Source organism: Medicago sativa, chromosome 1 (genome assembly GCF_051527215.1).
Source record: "Medicago sativa cultivar Bolivia chromosome 1, Bolivia_mono, whole genome shotgun sequence".
In the NCBI taxonomy this organism is placed as follows: Eukaryota; Viridiplantae; Streptophyta; class Magnoliopsida; order Fabales; family Fabaceae; genus Medicago; species Medicago sativa.
This window is the reverse complement of record NC_140749.1, coordinates 58,073,851-58,092,316: the sequence shown is the minus strand read 5'-3', so window position 1 is coordinate 58,092,316 and position 18,466 is coordinate 58,073,851. Positions and strand designations below refer to the sequence as shown.

The 18,466-nt window shown below is 33.0% G+C and overlaps 1 protein-coding gene and 1 pseudogene across 2 annotated transcripts; both read right to left on the bottom strand.

Annotated features, from left to right (window-relative positions):
• Positions 1-2,786: 2,786 nt before the first annotated feature.
• On the bottom strand, positions 2,787-5,232 carry LOC146955753 (GDSL esterase/lipase At5g03610-like; annotated as a pseudogene). The gene is made up of 4 exons (XR_015017746.1): positions 5,084-5,232; positions 4,593-4,793; positions 4,194-4,439; positions 2,787-3,489 (listed from the first exon to the last, which is right to left on the bottom strand). The product of XR_015017746.1 is annotated as a GDSL esterase/lipase At5g03610-like (transcript).
• A 4,261-nt stretch (positions 5,233-9,493) lies between these two features.
• On the bottom strand, positions 9,494-10,867 carry LOC146955752 (uncharacterized). Its single transcript, XM_085748957.1, has 3 exons — positions 10,685-10,867; positions 10,108-10,212; positions 9,494-10,007 (listed from the first exon to the last, which is right to left on the bottom strand). Exons 1-3 carry the CDS (start codon positions 10,865-10,867, stop codon positions 9,549-9,551), a joined length of 747 nt encoding a protein of 248 aa, XP_085605083.1. The 3' UTR covers positions 9,494-9,548.
• Between the last annotated feature and the right edge of the window lie 7,599 nt (positions 10,868-18,466).

The window sequence follows — 18,466 nt, the reverse complement described above, 5'->3', positions numbered from 1 at the left end:
AGAACAAATATATACACGAATTTCCATCTTTTATTTTTTGATTTTTTTTAAGCAAGTTATAGCACAAAAATTAAATAAGACCAAGTTAGGCTCAACCCTCTTAGGGGGGTCCCCAGTGAAGTCGCCATTTCTGTCGCGTCATTTTTCGGAGATCAAGGCTATTCGATTAGCTTTTGACTCACTTTTTGATTTCACGACCGAACATTTAATTTTTTAATAAAAAGGGGAAAAAGTTCAAACACCCATTTTGAAAAGATTTAGGGTTCGGGGGTTAGTTACATAAAGGGAAGGTGTTAGCACCCTTTATGTCCGTAGTACTCTACGGGAACCTTTTGATTTTATTTAATTAACGTGCTATAACTTGCTTGCTTTTAAAAATGGAATTTGAAATGATAAAAGAAAGGAGACCTAGTTTATCTACATTTTATTGATTTGGAAGGACGAGTGTCCTCTGCCTACGTACCCGTGAGGGATCAAAACCTCGTAGTTCGGGGTAAAAATTGACGTTTGATTGGTTGAGTGTTTTTTAATGTTTTTTGAAAAAAAGGTTTTGAAATAAAAGCCAAGTGGCAAAATGAAATTGGTTTGTATTTTTTGAATTAAATGAAAATAGACTCGAAGTAGAATTAAATTGATTGATATTTGACTTAAGGAAAGAAAAAAAAAGACGTCACTTGATTTAGGATCAATGTTTGTTTATGAAAATATTTTTTGCGATTTTTGTGGTTTGTTTGCATGAAGTAAAGTTATAACTAACGGAACAAGAAAATAAAAGCGTGGGCACTATGTGGTGACGTTGGATCACCACAAAGACCATTGACCTAAACTACAAAGCATAAGAAGTAAAGCATACACCCACACACGCACACATGCACCTAAACTATTACAAAAAACCCTATTAATACATTCTACGGTCTGCGATAAAAATAAATAAATTACATTGAAGCCTATTTTACATTCTAAATAAATAACTAAAAATGCATGAATGAATTACATCAAAGCCTACAATACAATCTAAATTCTTGCTTGTAAAATAAAATGCCAAAATAAAAAGAGGATGCAAAATAACATGATAAACCTAGTAAAAGAAACTAATGAAATATGATGTGAATTAAATATGCAATGCAAGAGAAATTAAAATGAATAAAATGCAGGGAAGGGGGTGCAGGCAGTATTCAGGGGGGTGCAGAAGTTAAAAAAAGCTGAATTGGGCCTAGAGGACGTTTGGGCAAGAGGGTTTGATCAGGGTTAGGTGACACTTGTCGGTGTATGAATGTAGGATCCTTAGGTCAAAAATTGGGGTATGACAATATATATATATATATATATATATATATATATATATATATATATATATATATATATATATATATATGTCCATATTAATACAAGGGGTATTTATGTAAACTAATAATTATATATCTTTCTTTCCTTCCACTTTCTTATCACTTTCATTTATACCAAACAACTCAAATAATCATCTCCCTTTCCACTCACTTTCTACTCACTTTCATTCCTTTATCATTCTTTCCTCTTACTATCTTTCCTTAAACTTTCTTCTCTCATCCAAACGAAGCCTTAGGGTATGTTTGGATCCATGGAAAGACAAGGGAAAGAAAGGATAGGGAAAGAAAGTGAGTGGATACAGTAGTTTTCCACCGTTTGGCAGGACAAGGAAAGGATAGGGAAAGAAAGTTTTGAGGTGGGACCCACCCTCAAAAACTTTCTGCAGGAGCAAGAACGGAAACAAGAGGAAGGCACCAACTTTATTGGAAAATGTCCAAAATAGCCTTGATGTACCTTATTATTTGCATTGTGCCATTTGCCATTTTTTAGGCCTTAGCGTGTTGTGCTGGTGCATAGTACATATGATATAAAATTATGATTTTGACATATACTCAACAAATTTATTCTCCTACAGTAAAAAAATACTTAAATTGTTTTTTTTAGAGAATTGTTATATATAAATTAAAATATATTTAAATGTGTAAATATAATATTTAATTTAAAATAATATATGTAGTCAAAACTTTTTAAGGATGTAATTGTCTTTTTACAAATATACACATCACTCTTTCCTTTCACTTTCCATTCCACTTTCTTTTATACCAAACAACCAAAACAATCCTCTCACTTTCTATTCTTTTTCTTTCCTCATATAATCTTTCCTCACTCTTTCTTTCCTTTCACTTTCTTTGATGATCCAAACAGACCCTTAGTGTTACTACCAAAATAAAAAGATGGTGAAAGTTAAAGTGGTGTTTACGTGGCAATGATAAGAACCACAAATATTTTCAGCTAAATTGTCACTATGAAATGTCAATGATGTGGTGTGTATGTTGAAAGATGAGTGTTATTTCAACAACCAATTTGGTGACAACTTATTTGACAACCATATTTTACAAAGAAAAAAGTGGTATTGACACGGAAACCATAGTAATAGAGAGATAAAGTAAAAAATAATGTGAGTATGAGAGAGAAAGTTGTTGCAAAAGTTATCACTAAATAGATGTTCAAATATCATTTCTCCTGTTGAAATGTCACATATGCATTACAGTGTCCAGCTCATACTCTTCAAATTCAACGAAATAATTAACCGAAAAGAAAATTATAATCCGGTGCAAATTGAGAGACATGTTTGTCTATTTAAAAAGTTCTTGATTCGTATGACCTACATATATAATTTCATGGACCAATTTGGTTATTAGTCTTCCTTTTTCGCTTGATAATCATCATTATAAACAATTCTGCTTCGAGTAATTATTTAGTATTGAGCAAAATTAATATCAACAACAAAAAATAATAATCAATATTCACATTGCACCCTTTAAAATGAAATCACATGCAATAGTTACAACTTACAAACAAGCCAAATTTAACGATAAATTTACAAATTAATGAAAAGATGAGGTGCCTTATTAAACAAGAAACAAAACAATGCAAATATGTGATACACAAACATACATAGCTCTAGTATAAAATTTGATGAAGGCCTTTCTTCTCCAACTCATTATACACAGCATTCCAACCTGCTTGTGTTGGGTGTAACTGATCCCAAAAGAAAGTTGATTCAATATTTTCACAAACCAAATATTTATTAGAAGTATGTTCAGAATCTACACTTCCACAAGAATACTCATCGCTTACACCGACGCAGCATGGCTTCAAACGTTCCTTAATGTTATGGCTAGAAGGGTGATTCAACACCGACCTGAAACTATCGAAAATGCCTAGGATTGTGAATGTGGTGTGTTCCTTTGTTTCTTGGTTCAACTTCGTAACAGATTGGTTCAATAAGTTGTTGTGGAGAGCTACAAGGTCATTAAATGTACTATTGCAACTTTGAAATGAGGTTTCAGCAGTGGCTTGAGGAAGACAACCAAGAGGTTGTAAATCACCCACAACAATTCTCTTAAATCCTAAGCTTTGAAGATGAATCAAATTGGTGGTTATTTGTTTAATCACTGATTCAATGAAAGATGGGAAACCCTGCGTTTATTCAATGAAATTAAATTGTTAAAATTCATTTATAATATGTAAAGTAATAGATGAAAAAATTAGTGCAATTTTATTCTTTTTAGAAACCCTTCTTAATTATGGCTTGTAGTTTTTCAGTAAGTTTCCAAATGATCTCCATAAACTTACATTCTTTCGACTTAAGGGTTAATTTACTTTCTATTTTTCTCTTTCCATTCTTGGATGTACAATTTCAAAAGTTTATTTTCATTTTTTTTCTAAAAATACATTTCTTCCTAACTTGTATTTAATCTTATCTCTGTAGCATTTTTTTTTTTGGAGATGTCTATAGCATAGTTGTTTACTATTTAAGTTTTTTATCTTTATTTTTATTTTTTTGAGATGTCTATAGCATTTTTTTTTATAAGCAAGGAGAGTGGACAAGCATCAAGCGGTATCATCGACATCCCAACTAGGTTGACACCCCGAGACACCTCCATCCTATGCCGCCACCCTCAAAAAATTTATATGAGTCTTTTATATGAGTCTTTTATCTTTATATTTTTGAGATATTGAGCTAGTGTTACACAATATTTATTTTAAATTTTTTATAATTAAATTATTATCATCATCATCATTATAAAGAATATATAATTTATGTTTTTAAATTTAAAATTCTGTTTTGAGTTTCATACTTTACATCATAGAAATATAGAAAGTATGATGATTAAAATTACCAAAAGAGAGCCATCTGTGGCCATGTAATCATAGTAGTCATTTCCAGCAACAGAAACATAAGCAATAGAATTGGTAATCATAGAAGGAATCGATTTGAGTTGTCATATTTGGTCCTGAAGAAAATGTATCAAATACACCTGTACCACCATATGCAAAGTTCATCCCATACTTCAAATCCTGTTCGGGCACTATGTTATTATACCATAATTTGTGAATGATTGGTGATCTCAATTCCAAATACTTGGCTGCAGAACAAATAAGAGGAAGCATCGTTAATTCCAATTACTTACGTTAAAAAAAAATAAAACACGTTACTTAAAAAGCATTGCACTTTGTAGTGTTTCAATTGATAATGATGGTGTTAGAAAGAAGGGTAAATTAATTAACTAGGAACTTACCAAGGAAGTCAGTTAAAACTCTGCCGTCGGAGAATCTTCCGGCCGGTTTTCGGGGAAAGGTTATGCCATATGGGGCTCTCCATGAATCAGATATAGGTTTTATGGTGTTGCCAGTATCAACATACGAGTCTCCGAAAACAAACAATTTTTTTGAAGGATGATTGAGATGGCGAGTGGCCTCAACTTGCATCCCCATTTGTCCTATAACAATGATAACAATGATTGACAAGATGTACAATTAGTTTAAGATTTTTATTAATCACCAATCACTTAAGAAAAGTCATATAAAAAGTTATATATATATATATATATATATATATATATATATATATATATATATTAATTAAGTCATCGACAAAATCAATGAATATTTCACATTATTAGTATGGTTACAAAAACACATTTACTATAAATTGTATTAAAATTTCATGATCATAAATTCATTAACATATTTCCCTCAAAATTTAAATTAAATTCATACGTATATATACCTGAGAGAAGTACAAGTAGTAGGGAAAGGCATAGGAGGATGAAAAGTTGCTTTTTTGAGTCCATTGTGAATAGCAATGAGAATGATCAAGGAATTGGGATTTTTGCTGGAAAGGAGAGAGGAAAAAATAATTGAATGCACAATGGAAATAGCAATGGATGTTGAGAAAACTATATGAAGATATGATGGATGAATTTGGGGTTTTATAGTGAAAGGAGGAAGACGTGGCAAACAGTTGGAATGTGAGAATTATGTTACAAATTAAAGGATTGAATTGATGAATTTGTGAATAATTAAGGTTTGATTATGTCATTTGGGCTGCTTAGTGAAAATACGGTGGGAGGCTAAAGACTTGAGTAAAATAAACTAAAGTTGGAATGGCCAAGTCTATTTTATACCACTTTTTTTAAGATGATATTTTATACCACTTGTGAGTATGATTATGATTAAAAATAAAATCTATATAGCTTATTACATATTAGAATCCAACTAACTATAACTGCATAATTAACTAATAAACTATGGCTAACTACTTATCAGAATCTTCCTGGCGTATCACAACAATTTGGGAAATATAGACATAATTGGGTATTTGAGAAGAAAATAATGGATATATATGTGTGTGTATTAGATTGTTGAGATAAAAACGTTGTTTGTGTGTGGGGTTCGGTTAAAAGCATTTGAGAATGTGGTTGACTGTAGTAATAGATAATATATCGAAGGAGAATGCTAACCATTGCTCTTGGGGCATTGGTTAAAGTACTAAAATAAGTAAATTTGCATCGAAAGTGGTGTAATTATTGATAAGAAAAAGGTAAAGACTTGTATTTCCAAGATATAGTTTCTTTTTATGGAATCCTTAACCATTGCCCTTAGGGCACTGGTTAGCAAGACCCTATATTGAATGATTCTTTGTCAAAAAAATAACATTGAATGATTTTTTTCTCTTATCTCAGCTATTCATTAACTTTTTTTTCTCTTTCTCTTCTGTATTTTTTTTCCCTCTTTGTGGGTCAATGAATTGTTGGATTAAGAAAAAGAGATATCTAAACAAAAAACGCATGAGAGGATCCAATTTTTGAGTACATTGCCTCGTTTGACTAGGTTTTCCTATTCTTAAAACTTCTTTGTCCTTATGTTACGGTTCCTCATTCTAAGTGAGAAGGGAAAATGAATTCTAAGATAAACCGACAAGATCCAAGACTCAAGAGTTTGAATTCTAATGATTTGAAGTAGTATAAAATACAAGTGAGAAATTATGCACAAACGGTGTTAAAATGAGAGTTTTTGAAAGAAGATAATTGTTTGAAGGTTGATTGATTTCCAAAGGAGGCATAATGTCTTGCTAAATACAATCATCAAGACTATAAGGAAAAATGACATAAGATAAAATTGTTGATACAAAATTTTAATGTTATAAGGATTACAAACATATTTAAATTATTTTATCTTGTTATCTACTAATAAATTTTGGAGAAATGTTTCATTAAGAAAGCTCTCAAGAATGTTCTTGACTCACAACAAAATTTCCATCAAAATGACATTCTCGCAAAAGGACAAGTATGAAATTTTTTATTAAAGGCTTTGCATCATTAAGATCAAGAAATTAATATTGTGCTATCTGTCTCACCAAAAGAAGAAAGATCATATGACTTGATTTGGATTTAGAAAAAGACAAATACCATTTATGTGTCTTAAAGATTTTGACTGTTGCTTTTCTGACATCCAATATGTCTTGGAAACACAAGTAAATGACTAAAAAATCCAGCGGTAGTGTGGGAAGTTTTCTAGTTATAAGCCAGCGGTAGTTAACTACCGTTGGGGGTATTTTAGTATTTTACTTGTGTTTTTAGGAAGTTTATGATGTTAAAAAAGCAATAAAAAAGCAAGAATTCTGCTCTTCCCCCATCACATTTTGCTTGCGCCCTGCAACCATGCCAAAATTGCCCTTGCGTTAGTTAACTAACGCAAGTGTTAAACACTGCGTTACTTAACTAACGCTGCGTGAGTTAACTAGCGCAACGTTAGTTAACTCACACTACGTGCTGTCTTAAACAAGGCAGAACACCTCATTTCCTCATTTCTCATCTAAAATCTCAAAAAATCTCAAAAACCTCTCTCAAATCACCCAAAACCAAAATTCCTTCAAGTTCAAATCAAACAACACTCCAATAACAAGTAAGTTTTCATAATCAAACACCATTAACCTTTTATGTTTATATGTTAGATTTTTTCTCTTAAATTAGAAATTTTTTAGATTTAGGGTTTGTTTAAATTTTTGTTTTTTTGGCAAGAAATCATACAATGTTTACATGAAAATGACCTGTGTTCCTTAAATGTTTAGATGTTTGCATGTTTATGTTGTAGGTTTTGACTTATAGAGAATTTTTTTAGATTTAGGGTTTGTTTAAATTTTGATTTTGCTTGCAAGAAATGAGACAATGTTACATGTAAATGACTTATGTTGCTTAATTGTGGTTAGATGATTGCATGTTAATGTTGTAGTTATGAATTTTACGGTTTATGTCAAATTTACACTTCAAGTGTTTGATGAAATATTTGAATGAGTTTTTCATTGATTGTTTTTAATTTCTTATTGTGTAGATTTGAAGCAATGGCTGGGTGGATCGACGATCATGCACAATTCAACGGCGGAGAACCTCATAGGTTGAAGGTTCGGTGCCTTGGTGTAACGTTAAGAGGTCTCAAGGATGAACTGGATGAATTCAACCAAGGAGTCAACCCCGGAGACACAAGGAGGGTGCAAAACGTTCGGTATAAACGTCCAACGATCGACAAGGGGAGAGTATCATTCACTTGGGTGGGGTTAAAGAATGATGAAAACGTGACGAGCATGCGGGTAACGTTGCTGAGATCAACTGAAGATATCATCAAGAGTCTGATTCCGCCAGAAGATCGTGATTAGGTAGGGAATACACCTTCCAACTACAACAATTGTCTTCCATTAAATGGGGTAATTCAAACTTGCCAAACGGCGGAACTCCAACATTCGACCGACATTCCCATTGTCCCTTTCAAAAGAATAAATTCTTGTTAGGCTGGTTTAAATGAAGGTATTAAAGTGACAAGGAATGAACCTCATTCTTTTGACACTTGAATACCGTCATTTAAACCAAACCTAACAAGAATTTAATCTTTTGAATGGAACTATGGGAATTTCGGACGAGTGTTTGAGTCCTGCTGTTTGGCAAGTTTGAATTTACCCCATTTAAAGGTAAGACAATTGTTGTAGTTGGAATGAACATTCCAAATACAACAATTGTCTTACTCTGGATGGGGCAATTCAAACTTGTTAATCAGCAGGACTCCAGCATTCGCCCGAAAATTCTTTTGTTCCATTCAAAAGGTTAAATTCTTGTTGGGTTCGTTTAAATGATGGTATTGAGGTGTCAAGGTCTGGACCTCATTCCGTTGTCACTTGGATACTATCATCTTAAACCAAGACCAACAAGAGTTTAATCTTTTGAATCGAACAAAAGGACTTCTGGACGAATGTTGGAGTCCTGCTGCTTAGCAAGTTTGAATTTGCCCAATTTAAAGGCAAGACAATTGTTGTAGTTGGAAGGTGCATTCCCGAATGTAATGTAATGTAATGATAGGACATATTTATGAACATATATAGTTGACATACATGTCGTTTATGTAATGTAACGTAACCTTTATTCGAATTTATTCACACTACAAGAAATCAGCCTTTTAGAGACCGAATATTCAGTCGCTACATCAGCAAATTCGGTCACTGATTTACTTAGTGACGGAAATAGCGACCAAAAATAAGAGTGGCTAAAACGCTGGTCGCTGATTCTTTGTGACCGGTCTAGCGTCTGATATTTTGCGACTGCTTTTGTGACTACCCATAGAGACTGATTTAGCTACTGAATTTTGAGTGGAATTAGAGACTGATATAGAGACGTTCTTGGAGACTGATCCAGAGACGGAATCTAGACACCAATTTAGACACTCTTTTCTTGGCTGAAATCAGCTAATTTAGTGACTTATTTTGTGACTGGATTTGACACTTAATTAGCCACCGAATTTGTGACTGAAATTATTTTATTGTATTATTATTATTCATGGTCGCTATTTCGGTCTCTATCTTGATTTATTTAAATTTTTTTTATTAAATACAATACTGGTCACTGTTTTGTGACTGAAAGAATTACAATTTTTTTTTTTAATATTGTAATTTTATCAAATTTCATACAAAAGATCAAAATGATTCAATGTAACATGATGAAAGATATAACATTAACCATTCAATGCTACATACACAAACTAGTCAAAATATAATACTAATGATCAGAGGAGATTTGTCTATTCACAAAAGCCTTTGCACTTGATAGTCTTAACAAAATACATAATACTAACGAAAAGAAAGTTGCAAGTGGGCTTACCAAAATACTAATCCAAAAAGATTTGGGAATTAACGGAACACATCAAATTATCTATTCAGGAACATTTTGTGCTTCCAACTCTAACTCGTCATCAACCTCGTCATCATCAACCTCATCATCATCAACCTCATTTTCATTAGCTTGGTCGTCCTCATTGGCTTGGTCTATAGAATGGTGGGTGGGTTGGAAGTTCATGGTTTCCATCATTTGTTTTATCAATTGAAATTGGTGTTCAACGACCTTATTTGTTTTTGCCAATTCTTCCCGAAGTTGGTCTCTTTCATTTCTCATTTCTTCAAGCTCGTGCCTTTGCACCCACTCAGTTGAAGAACAACCAGAGCCACGATAATGTGGACGTCCTGCTTGTACAGAAGATTCCATTCCTAGACCGTATATTTGTCCTTTCTTTACTCCTGCAACATCAGACCACACCTCTAGCTGATTTGGTGGAGGCATTCCTTGCGAAGATGCTTCTTGTGTCAAAGCATCCCACTTGCGTGTAAATTCTCTCTGTTAACCAAAAGATAAGAATAATTGATCTATCAAACTACCTAGAAACATAATAAAACCAACATAATTTGCACTACATAAACTAAAGTTGAGAGTTTACATCGACATGTTCAGATCTTTTATCAACCCACGTCTTATCTTTTTTATGCTGGTGTGTGCGTCGAAAGAATTGCACATTAGAAGGTGGGATGCCAGCACTTTTTGTCTAAGAAAAAAATAATAGACATTAAAAGCATTAGCACTATTCTAAAAGGAAGTCATCTACTCCGTGAAAAAAGACAATAATTGTCAAACACAACAACAAAGGACATCAACTACTGCATTAAAAAAGGACATTAAAACCAACAACAGACCCCCTCACACCAAAACAATCAAATACAATAGCATAGGACATTAGAACCAGCAACATACCCCTCACAACATAACAGTCATACACCAACTCCACACAACATAACAATCATACACAGACCCCTCACAACATAACAGTCATACACAACAATAATGGACATCAGCTACTCCATGAAAAAAGTCCATAATGCAACAAATAATAATGTCCTTTTTGAAACAATCTCCTGGACAATCAATATTTATTTGAATACTATGCAAAAAATAATGCAGCTATTGAAGTGTTTCAGTATAATAATCATGTTGAAATAAAGTAAAAGAAAGGTTACTACCATATTATCCTTATGTTGAGAAGCGGTGATAGAGCCGCCAGTGTGAAGGGACCCTCCCAACCCTCCACAATCAGATGCTTGATTAGTTTTGGCTTGTATCCTCTTCTTTTTATATGGTTGACTTGCCCAATGATTACACAAGCTAGCCCAAATGTCCTCATTAATCCAACCTGGCCTATCCATTATGGTGCGAGCCTTGTTTAAATTATTTTTCATAACAGTTGCACCTCTCATTTCAAAGTTCTTTCTTGCCCATCTATCATCGGGTGGAATGGATAGGCCTAGGTGTAGGTGAGACATGATTTGTCTTAGGTGTAGGTGAGACATGAGTTATCCTAGATGTAGCTGCAACATGGCTTGTTCTTGTTGTAGTTGCAGCAAGACTTGTCCTAGCTGTAGGTGCGCCATGAGGTGTCTTTGAAGTAGGTGGGACAAGAGGTGTTCTTGAAGTAGGTAAGACATTAGGTGTCATTGAAGTATGTTGTAGAAGGACCTGGGACATGAGATGTTGTAGAAGGAAGGGGAACTTGAGATTGTTCAGAAGTAGGAGTTATGTGAGCTGGACGTTTCTGAGGTTTTTTGGACTTAGGACTCTTAGAAGATTTTCTTTTGTCTACCATCTGCAATGAATACAATATAAAATTCAAATTAACATAATGGATAGGCCATCCTGCTCACTACAAGAAAAGGATATTCACAATCTATTGTTTATGTTTGTGTCTTCTAAAATCATTGTAAATAACATATTTACTACATCAAATAGGGATCAGCCAACTGCATATGACTTGACGTGAGTATAAGGATTGATGTCAGCGGCGATGGTTCCACCGAAACGATGGTACAACGTTACTGCACACTGTTTCATTAATTCTTTTTTTTTTTCTTTCTCACTGCTATTTTTTTATGCTTATTCCTCCCTTTTTTCTTCATTTTTGTTACAGGTTTAGAAAATTATCCATGTCATAGTATTATTTTTATATATTACTGATTGTATCGTGTTTTTTTTTTGTTCTGGCAGCAACTCTGAATATGACTTATGCTTACTTCAGCGTTGACAACAGCGGCTCGCATAAAAATAGCGATTTTTTCAAATTCCGCTATGCTATAGAGCTATATTGTCATTACAAATACTATTTAACAACATATTGTCCCCAAATTTCAGAGGGAGAAAATCAGAACAATGAGTAGTATTCGCCAAACTAACAAGCCTAAATCAACCAATCCCAAATTATTTATTTCAATCAAAATGATGGGCAGAACTCAACTATCATACTAACATTCCAAATCAAAAGCACGCGATTGAAAAAAAACCACGACAAAACAGAAGATGCAAACATCACATCTAACAACAAAAAAGTCCATAAGCCAAAGTCGAGCATGAATATAAACAAAAATAACTTAGCATCTCATAAATTAAAATCAGAACCATATAAAAGTTGAAGAACAAGAAACTCACCTTTTACAAATAGAGTTTCATTTCCCTTAGTTGTTCCTGAACACAAAAATTACATGCTGTGAGTAAAGTTGAGCATGAATTAGTAAACTAGTAGCAATAAGTTGCAATTAAACCCATAATATAAAGCAAAAATTACATGAATGTTCTGGTCCTATAATTATTTTACTCTTGCGATATCTAGTTGCCTCTTATATGGAAGTAAAGTTGGCCAACATATCTAATTGTAATTTCCATAAAAAATTACATGATGTGAGAAGCTCCAACTAAAACATCATGATATCAGTAAGAAAAATATTAAATATTTCATATATGCTCAACAAACCATTACAAAATCAATAATTGCCAACTTCCAGATTAGTCTAAAAGACTTCAATTATAAGATTATTAAAAACATACATATATTTTAATGAGAGAAATGTTAGAGAATTGGTGTCGTAGAGCACACAACTTTAATCATAATCAATGGAACCATATTATGCCTTGAGTAAAATGGATGTATCATGAAGTAAATAACCAACATAAAGAAAAGTAGAAAATTCACAAAAGACAAATGGGCAATGGCTAAAAGTCAAAACTACACATATTTATTAAAATCCAACTATATTGAAGAACCATCTACCAAATAATTAACTTTGACTTTGAAGAAAAATGTGGTGAAGGAAGCCATAAGCTATTGTCTAATATAGGTATCTTTACACAAAAAACTACTATCTACATGATGAGTGCCTTTAAGTTAATATAATCTATTGTCAAAAATCAGCATCAATAAGTTATTAGAATAAGTACCTTTAAGTTATCATAAGACAACAAAGCCGCCGCCGATTCTTCGTCTCGTTTTTTTCCTTTCCCCACTGTTGGGTTTGATTTTGGAAGGAAACTGAAACACAAACTATAAACAAGAGTAAAAACAGGAACAAAAAACAAAAAAAAAAAGACCCAATCACAGAATACACAATCGACGAATTTGAGTTCAAGTCGGGATGAGATTTGAAACTATAACATGAAAGACCCATTCACAGAATACTAATCGACCCATTAGTAACAAAGACCCATTTGAACATGAACATGAACAAACAAAGAGGAAAACCTGATGATTCAAATGTGACTTAAAGAACTGGGACAGCAGCAACAACAAAGTACGATGAAACAAGGATGTGAAAGTACGGTGAGAACAAGAACAACACGATGATAATAAGAAATAGAAAAACTGGAAATTCACTAATGGGCTTCGATTTGATTGATCTTCGGTTTCAATTTCATGATGAAAAGGGGGAATTTTGGTGTTTAGGGTTATTGTTCTTTTTGTTTGAGTTCACGTGAAAAGAGTGAAATAGATGAAAGAGTGAAAGAGTAAAAGAGGTACTAATATTAATGGTTAATTTCTTTTTTTTTTGTTACTAATGTTTTAATTTCTAATGAGAATATATGTACAAAAAATTCATTTAGGAGGGAAATTTTTTTTTTTAACAAGTAGGAGGGAAATTTTTAGGTTTTAGATTTGATGAAAACATGAAAGGGGGGAAATTGGTTTTCATACCCCGCTCAAAGCTAATGCTTATTATTATAAAATAAAAAATTATAATCTTTTTTGTGACCAAAAAATCAGTGGCTACATAATATAAATATTTTTTATTTTAAAAATTAAGAAATTAAGAGAGAGTGTAGACAGAGGATATTTGGGTAGCTAACAAAATTGGTTTTTAAATCAGTGGCTAAATAAATTTTGTGACCGATTTAGAGACCAACTAAGTTTTGGTTATTGTTTACAATAATCAGTTGTTATTTCGGTCTCTACTGTGACCAATTTATTTTGGTGTCTAAATCGGTCTCTAAACGACAGTTTTCTAGTAGTGTTAATACGCAATTTTTATTCTAATTCACGCAGAATTTATTCTAATTCATTTATTTACTTTATTCAAATTTATTAATTCAATACGCAATCGTAAAATAAATGCAACAATTAACAAAAATAAAGAAACAAAAATAATAGATATAAAATATAATTTTATTAATATAATTTTTATTACATTTACAATGGGGTAAAACTAAATCTGCGAAAAAATAAAAACCACCAGAAAACCGACCTCCCTGGCGTAAAACTAAATAAAAACCACCAGAAAACCACCAGAAAACCAACCTTCATCTGCACATTTAGTTTTACCAAATCTTGTTCTTTTCCCAAGAAAGCTGCTCACTACTTATCTTTTCCCCAACATTCCCACTACTTATCATTCTTTCTCTTTTTACACCAAAATAAAGAAGGAAAAAAAAGAAGAAAATAAAAACCACTAGAAAACCGACCTCCTTGGCCTAAAACTAAATAAAAACCACCAGAAAACCGACCTCCCTGGCGTAAAACTAAAAGAAAACCACCAGAAAACCGACCTTCATATGCACATTTAGTTTTACCCAATCTGGTTCTTTTCCCAAGAAAGCTGCTCACTACTTATCTTTTCCCCAACATTCCCACTACTTATCATTCTTTCTCTTTTTACACCAAAATAAAGAAGGAAAAAAAGAAGGAAATAAAAACCACCAGAAAACCGACCTCCCTGGCCTAAAACTAAAAGAAAACCACCAGAAAACCGACATTCATCTGCACATTTAGTTTTACCCAATCTGGTTCTTTTCCCAAGAAAGCTGCTCACTACTTATCTTTTCCCTAGCATTCCCACTACTTATCATTCTTTCTCTTTTTACACCAAAATAAAGAAGGAAAAAAATAAGGAAAGGAAAAAGATTCATAGGGGGAGAGAGTGAGGAGGAGAGTGCGAATGTGAGATGGTGTGAGGAAATGTGGAAGTTAAGAGGTGTATTTATAGGGGGAGATTGTAACTTAGGTTATATCTACCATAAATAGGGTCAAAAAACGTGAAAAAACTTAACAAAAAGTGCAAAACCAATTAAAATGCATTGAACAAAGTAAAAAAAAGTGTGTTTTTGAGCTCTAACCACCGGCCAACTTGTGTGAGTTAACTCGCGCACAAGCCAGTGATGCGTGACTTAACTCACGCAAAGATCATAACATGCGTTAGTTATGTCACGCTGCGTGACTTAACTAGCGCATGGGCATTAATGTCCATTCAGCTGGATGGGAGCGAAACGTGTAGGGCGAAGAGCAACAATCAAAAAGCAATTGTTAAAGATTTTTGACCCATTAAAGAAAAATGATCCATCAAAGATCCATCTCTAAAGAGTAATGATATTTTGACATCCATTTGATGACAATTTTGTTGACAACCTTGTTTTTCTCACTTCTTATTGGTCAAAAACAATGGAGAGAGAAAAAGGAAGAGAGAGGATAACAACATCATGTGAGTATGAGAGAGAAAGTTGCCAAAAGTTGTCAAAAAATGGTTGTCAAAATATCATTTCTCATCTCTAAAATATCTGTGACATATACATGAGATCATGGTATGACATCATCATGTCACTTCACTACGGCTGGAAACACTCTCATGCCTTTCTACAGCTTGCAAACACGCGTGAACTCCCTCTTTGTGCAAGCTGGAAGTTCAAGAACGTTTTGGGAAAAGTCAAGAACGTTCTGCAAGTGTAAATTCTCATGCTTTCTCTCCAAACATTAACTTGGAGCACAAATCCCATTCAAATTAAAGCACAACAGTTGGTTTTATGAAGCGGGCATCAAGTTTGTTACAACTATTAATTTGCCTTTAGCCATTTTATGAGCAATGGTTTTGCTTTGTCCCTTTAGCCATGTAGGAAATTGATGATATGCTTATGAGCCGAGTCATAATATATGCATAGTTAATTATATTTTTGGTCCCTATAAATATGTCAATTTTTCGTTTGAGTCCTTTTAAAAAATTTCTTCAACTTTTAGTTCCTTTAAAGTTTTTCATCTTTCACCACCAAAGAAAAAATGTTTTTCATCTTCACTTTTGCTCCCTCCTTTAAAGTAAACTCATACGTAGAATTCAAATTTTTGAATAAAATTTCGTAAAAAAATTTATAATATTATAAGAATCTCTCCAAAAAAAATTAGAATTTTTAACAAAACATAAATTAAATATAAATTTTATTGTTTTTACGGTTAAAAATTCATATTTAATTTATGTTTTGTTGAAAAAATCCTTTTTTTTTGTAGAGATTTTACCAATATTCTATAGATTTTTGCACAATTTGATTAAAAAAAAATACAAAAATTGACTTAAAAATAGGGATTAAAAGTAGTGATTGAAAAATTATAGAGATTAAAAGTTGACGAAATTTTTTACAAGGATTAAAATAAAAAGTTGATAGATTTATAATGATCAAAAACATATTTAACCCTTGTTATATTTAATTGTTATGATATATGTATTTGAAATATTATGTCACAATGACTTGTTAGTTGAAGTGATGAAGATCGAAAGGTTTCGTGTGTCCCATTGTCATACCCCAAATTTTGACCACTTTGCTCTGTTTTTACCTATTTTTGTCCGTATTTTAAAACGGCTCAATTTCTCTTCTTTTCGCTTTAACGAGTTAAAACCTTTCTCAGTCGTTGTTCAATCATTCAAAGTTTGTGATCTTGCAAGTAAAACTTTCTCTAGTTGAAATTGCTTTATTTGTCTTTTCAGGCATTTTAAATTTTTACGCGTGCTTTTAAAATATTTAAAGTCTTTTATTCATTTCTTTTTATAAATAAACCTTTTTAGGTAATTTCCTTTTTGTCCGCATGATTAAACCGTTTAAAAAGTTTTGTTCGTGTTTTAAAACACCGCAAGTTTTAGTCGTCTCAGTCGAGATTTCGATAGCTTTAAATTTTATTACTTTTTTTTTATTATTACTTTTATCTTATTTTACAACTCTATTTTCTTTTATTTCATTTTTATGTCATTTTTATTTTTTACCAACAATTTGTTTTGTCTTAAGTCCACTTGTTACATTGTTATTGGTCCAAAGAGCATCCAAAGCATTTTCTTTCTCTCCAAGTTTCATTAAGGGTAGTTTAGTCTTTAGTCTATTCATCCTTTTTTTAACCTAGTTTTGGCTATAAATAGTCTCCCAATCATTGATGAAAGGGGCTGGCACTGATTCACACAAACAGAATTCCAATATCGGCAGCCACTAGAAAATGGATCAAACACTCTTTTCTTTCCAATTCCTAAAGAACACGTAACAACCACTTTCTTTGACCCAAAAATGGATCAAACACCCTTTCTTTTCAAGCTTTTCTCGTGAACACTTTACCAATAGAAACTTGCAGCAACACATTTTTTGGAATTGAATCTTCCAACCAACAGTAGTATCATCACCCTCATGAATCCATCTTCATAAATCATCATCGTTCATAACCGAAACAACATCTATACAAAAATTCCAAAGAACAACAAGTTCTCATACTCAATCAACAATCCATTCCCGTCCTTTCCTTCATTTCCGGTTCCCTCTTTCATACAAACACAACCGAGAATTCAAATTCATAATTCATCGCAAAACCCAGCAAGCTCAGCCTCAAGCTCGGTTTCACCATACAACAACGGGAGGACGAAGCTAGATTCGAGTTCGAGCTACTTCAAACGGAAACCGTGAAGAAAGAAGAAGAAGACGCAGATCGAACTGTTCGTGAATCTGAACCAAATCCAAGCTCATACATCTAGCAGCGTTCATAAACAGCCTCAGCCGAATACAATATCAAGGAATAACAAATTCCAGATCGGAAGTGGTGCAAGCTATGTCGATTTCCAGTTAGAGGTTTTCCTTCGCAAACCCCTTTCTTCTCCGATCTAACCCTAAGGTTTGGTTTCCTTCAATCTTTTGCTCAGAGTTGCTTTGAATCTGTCTGTAACATATGAATCTTGCTTCGTTTTTGAACAAAATTACCTGAAAATGGCTTTCTAAATCCAGATCAGTGTCTTACTTTGTTATTTGAGATGTTTTTTTTCGTTTTAACTGAAGCTTGATGTTTGTGTTTTGTTTAACTTTGAATCATCCCATCAATTCCTTGTGTTGTTCTGTTTAAATGAGCCATGTTGTTTTAAGGAAAATTTGAGAGAAGAAGAGCATGAAGAAAGGGGGCGATGCTGAACCCTTTGGTGAGAGAGAGAGAGGTTATATTTCATTTTGGTAATGAGAAGGAGGGTGGAACGATTTGGTTTAGAAAACCAGCAACATCACTTTTATACCACTACCCATTTTCACTATTCTCTACCTTTCAACACAACCCATGGATCCTGGACCGATCCAAACCCAATCCATACCCTAACCCAAGCCCATTTACGTTTCTGATTGCTGGCTTCATTTCAATTCTGCTTTTCAACACCCCCCTTGCATGCTTAATGTGCCCCCTCCCTACATTTTGTTTAGCTTGGTAAACTCTT

What these genes read in the sequence shown, in the direction of transcription:
- LOC146955752 (XM_085748957.1), bottom strand. Translation starts at nt 10,867, where the DNA reads ATGGATAGGCCAGGTTGGATTAATGAGGACATTTGGGCTAGCTTGTGT. An exon ending in CTCAACATAAGGATAATATG is followed by an intron (nt 10,213 to 10,684) that starts GTAGTAACCTTT and finishes TTTTTTTCTTAG; the next exon opens with ACAAAAAGTGCTGGCATCCC. An exon ending in AAAGATCTGAACATGTCGAT is followed by an intron (nt 10,008 to 10,107) that starts GTAAACTCTCAA and finishes TTTGGTTAACAG; the next exon opens with AGAGAATTTACACGCAAGTG.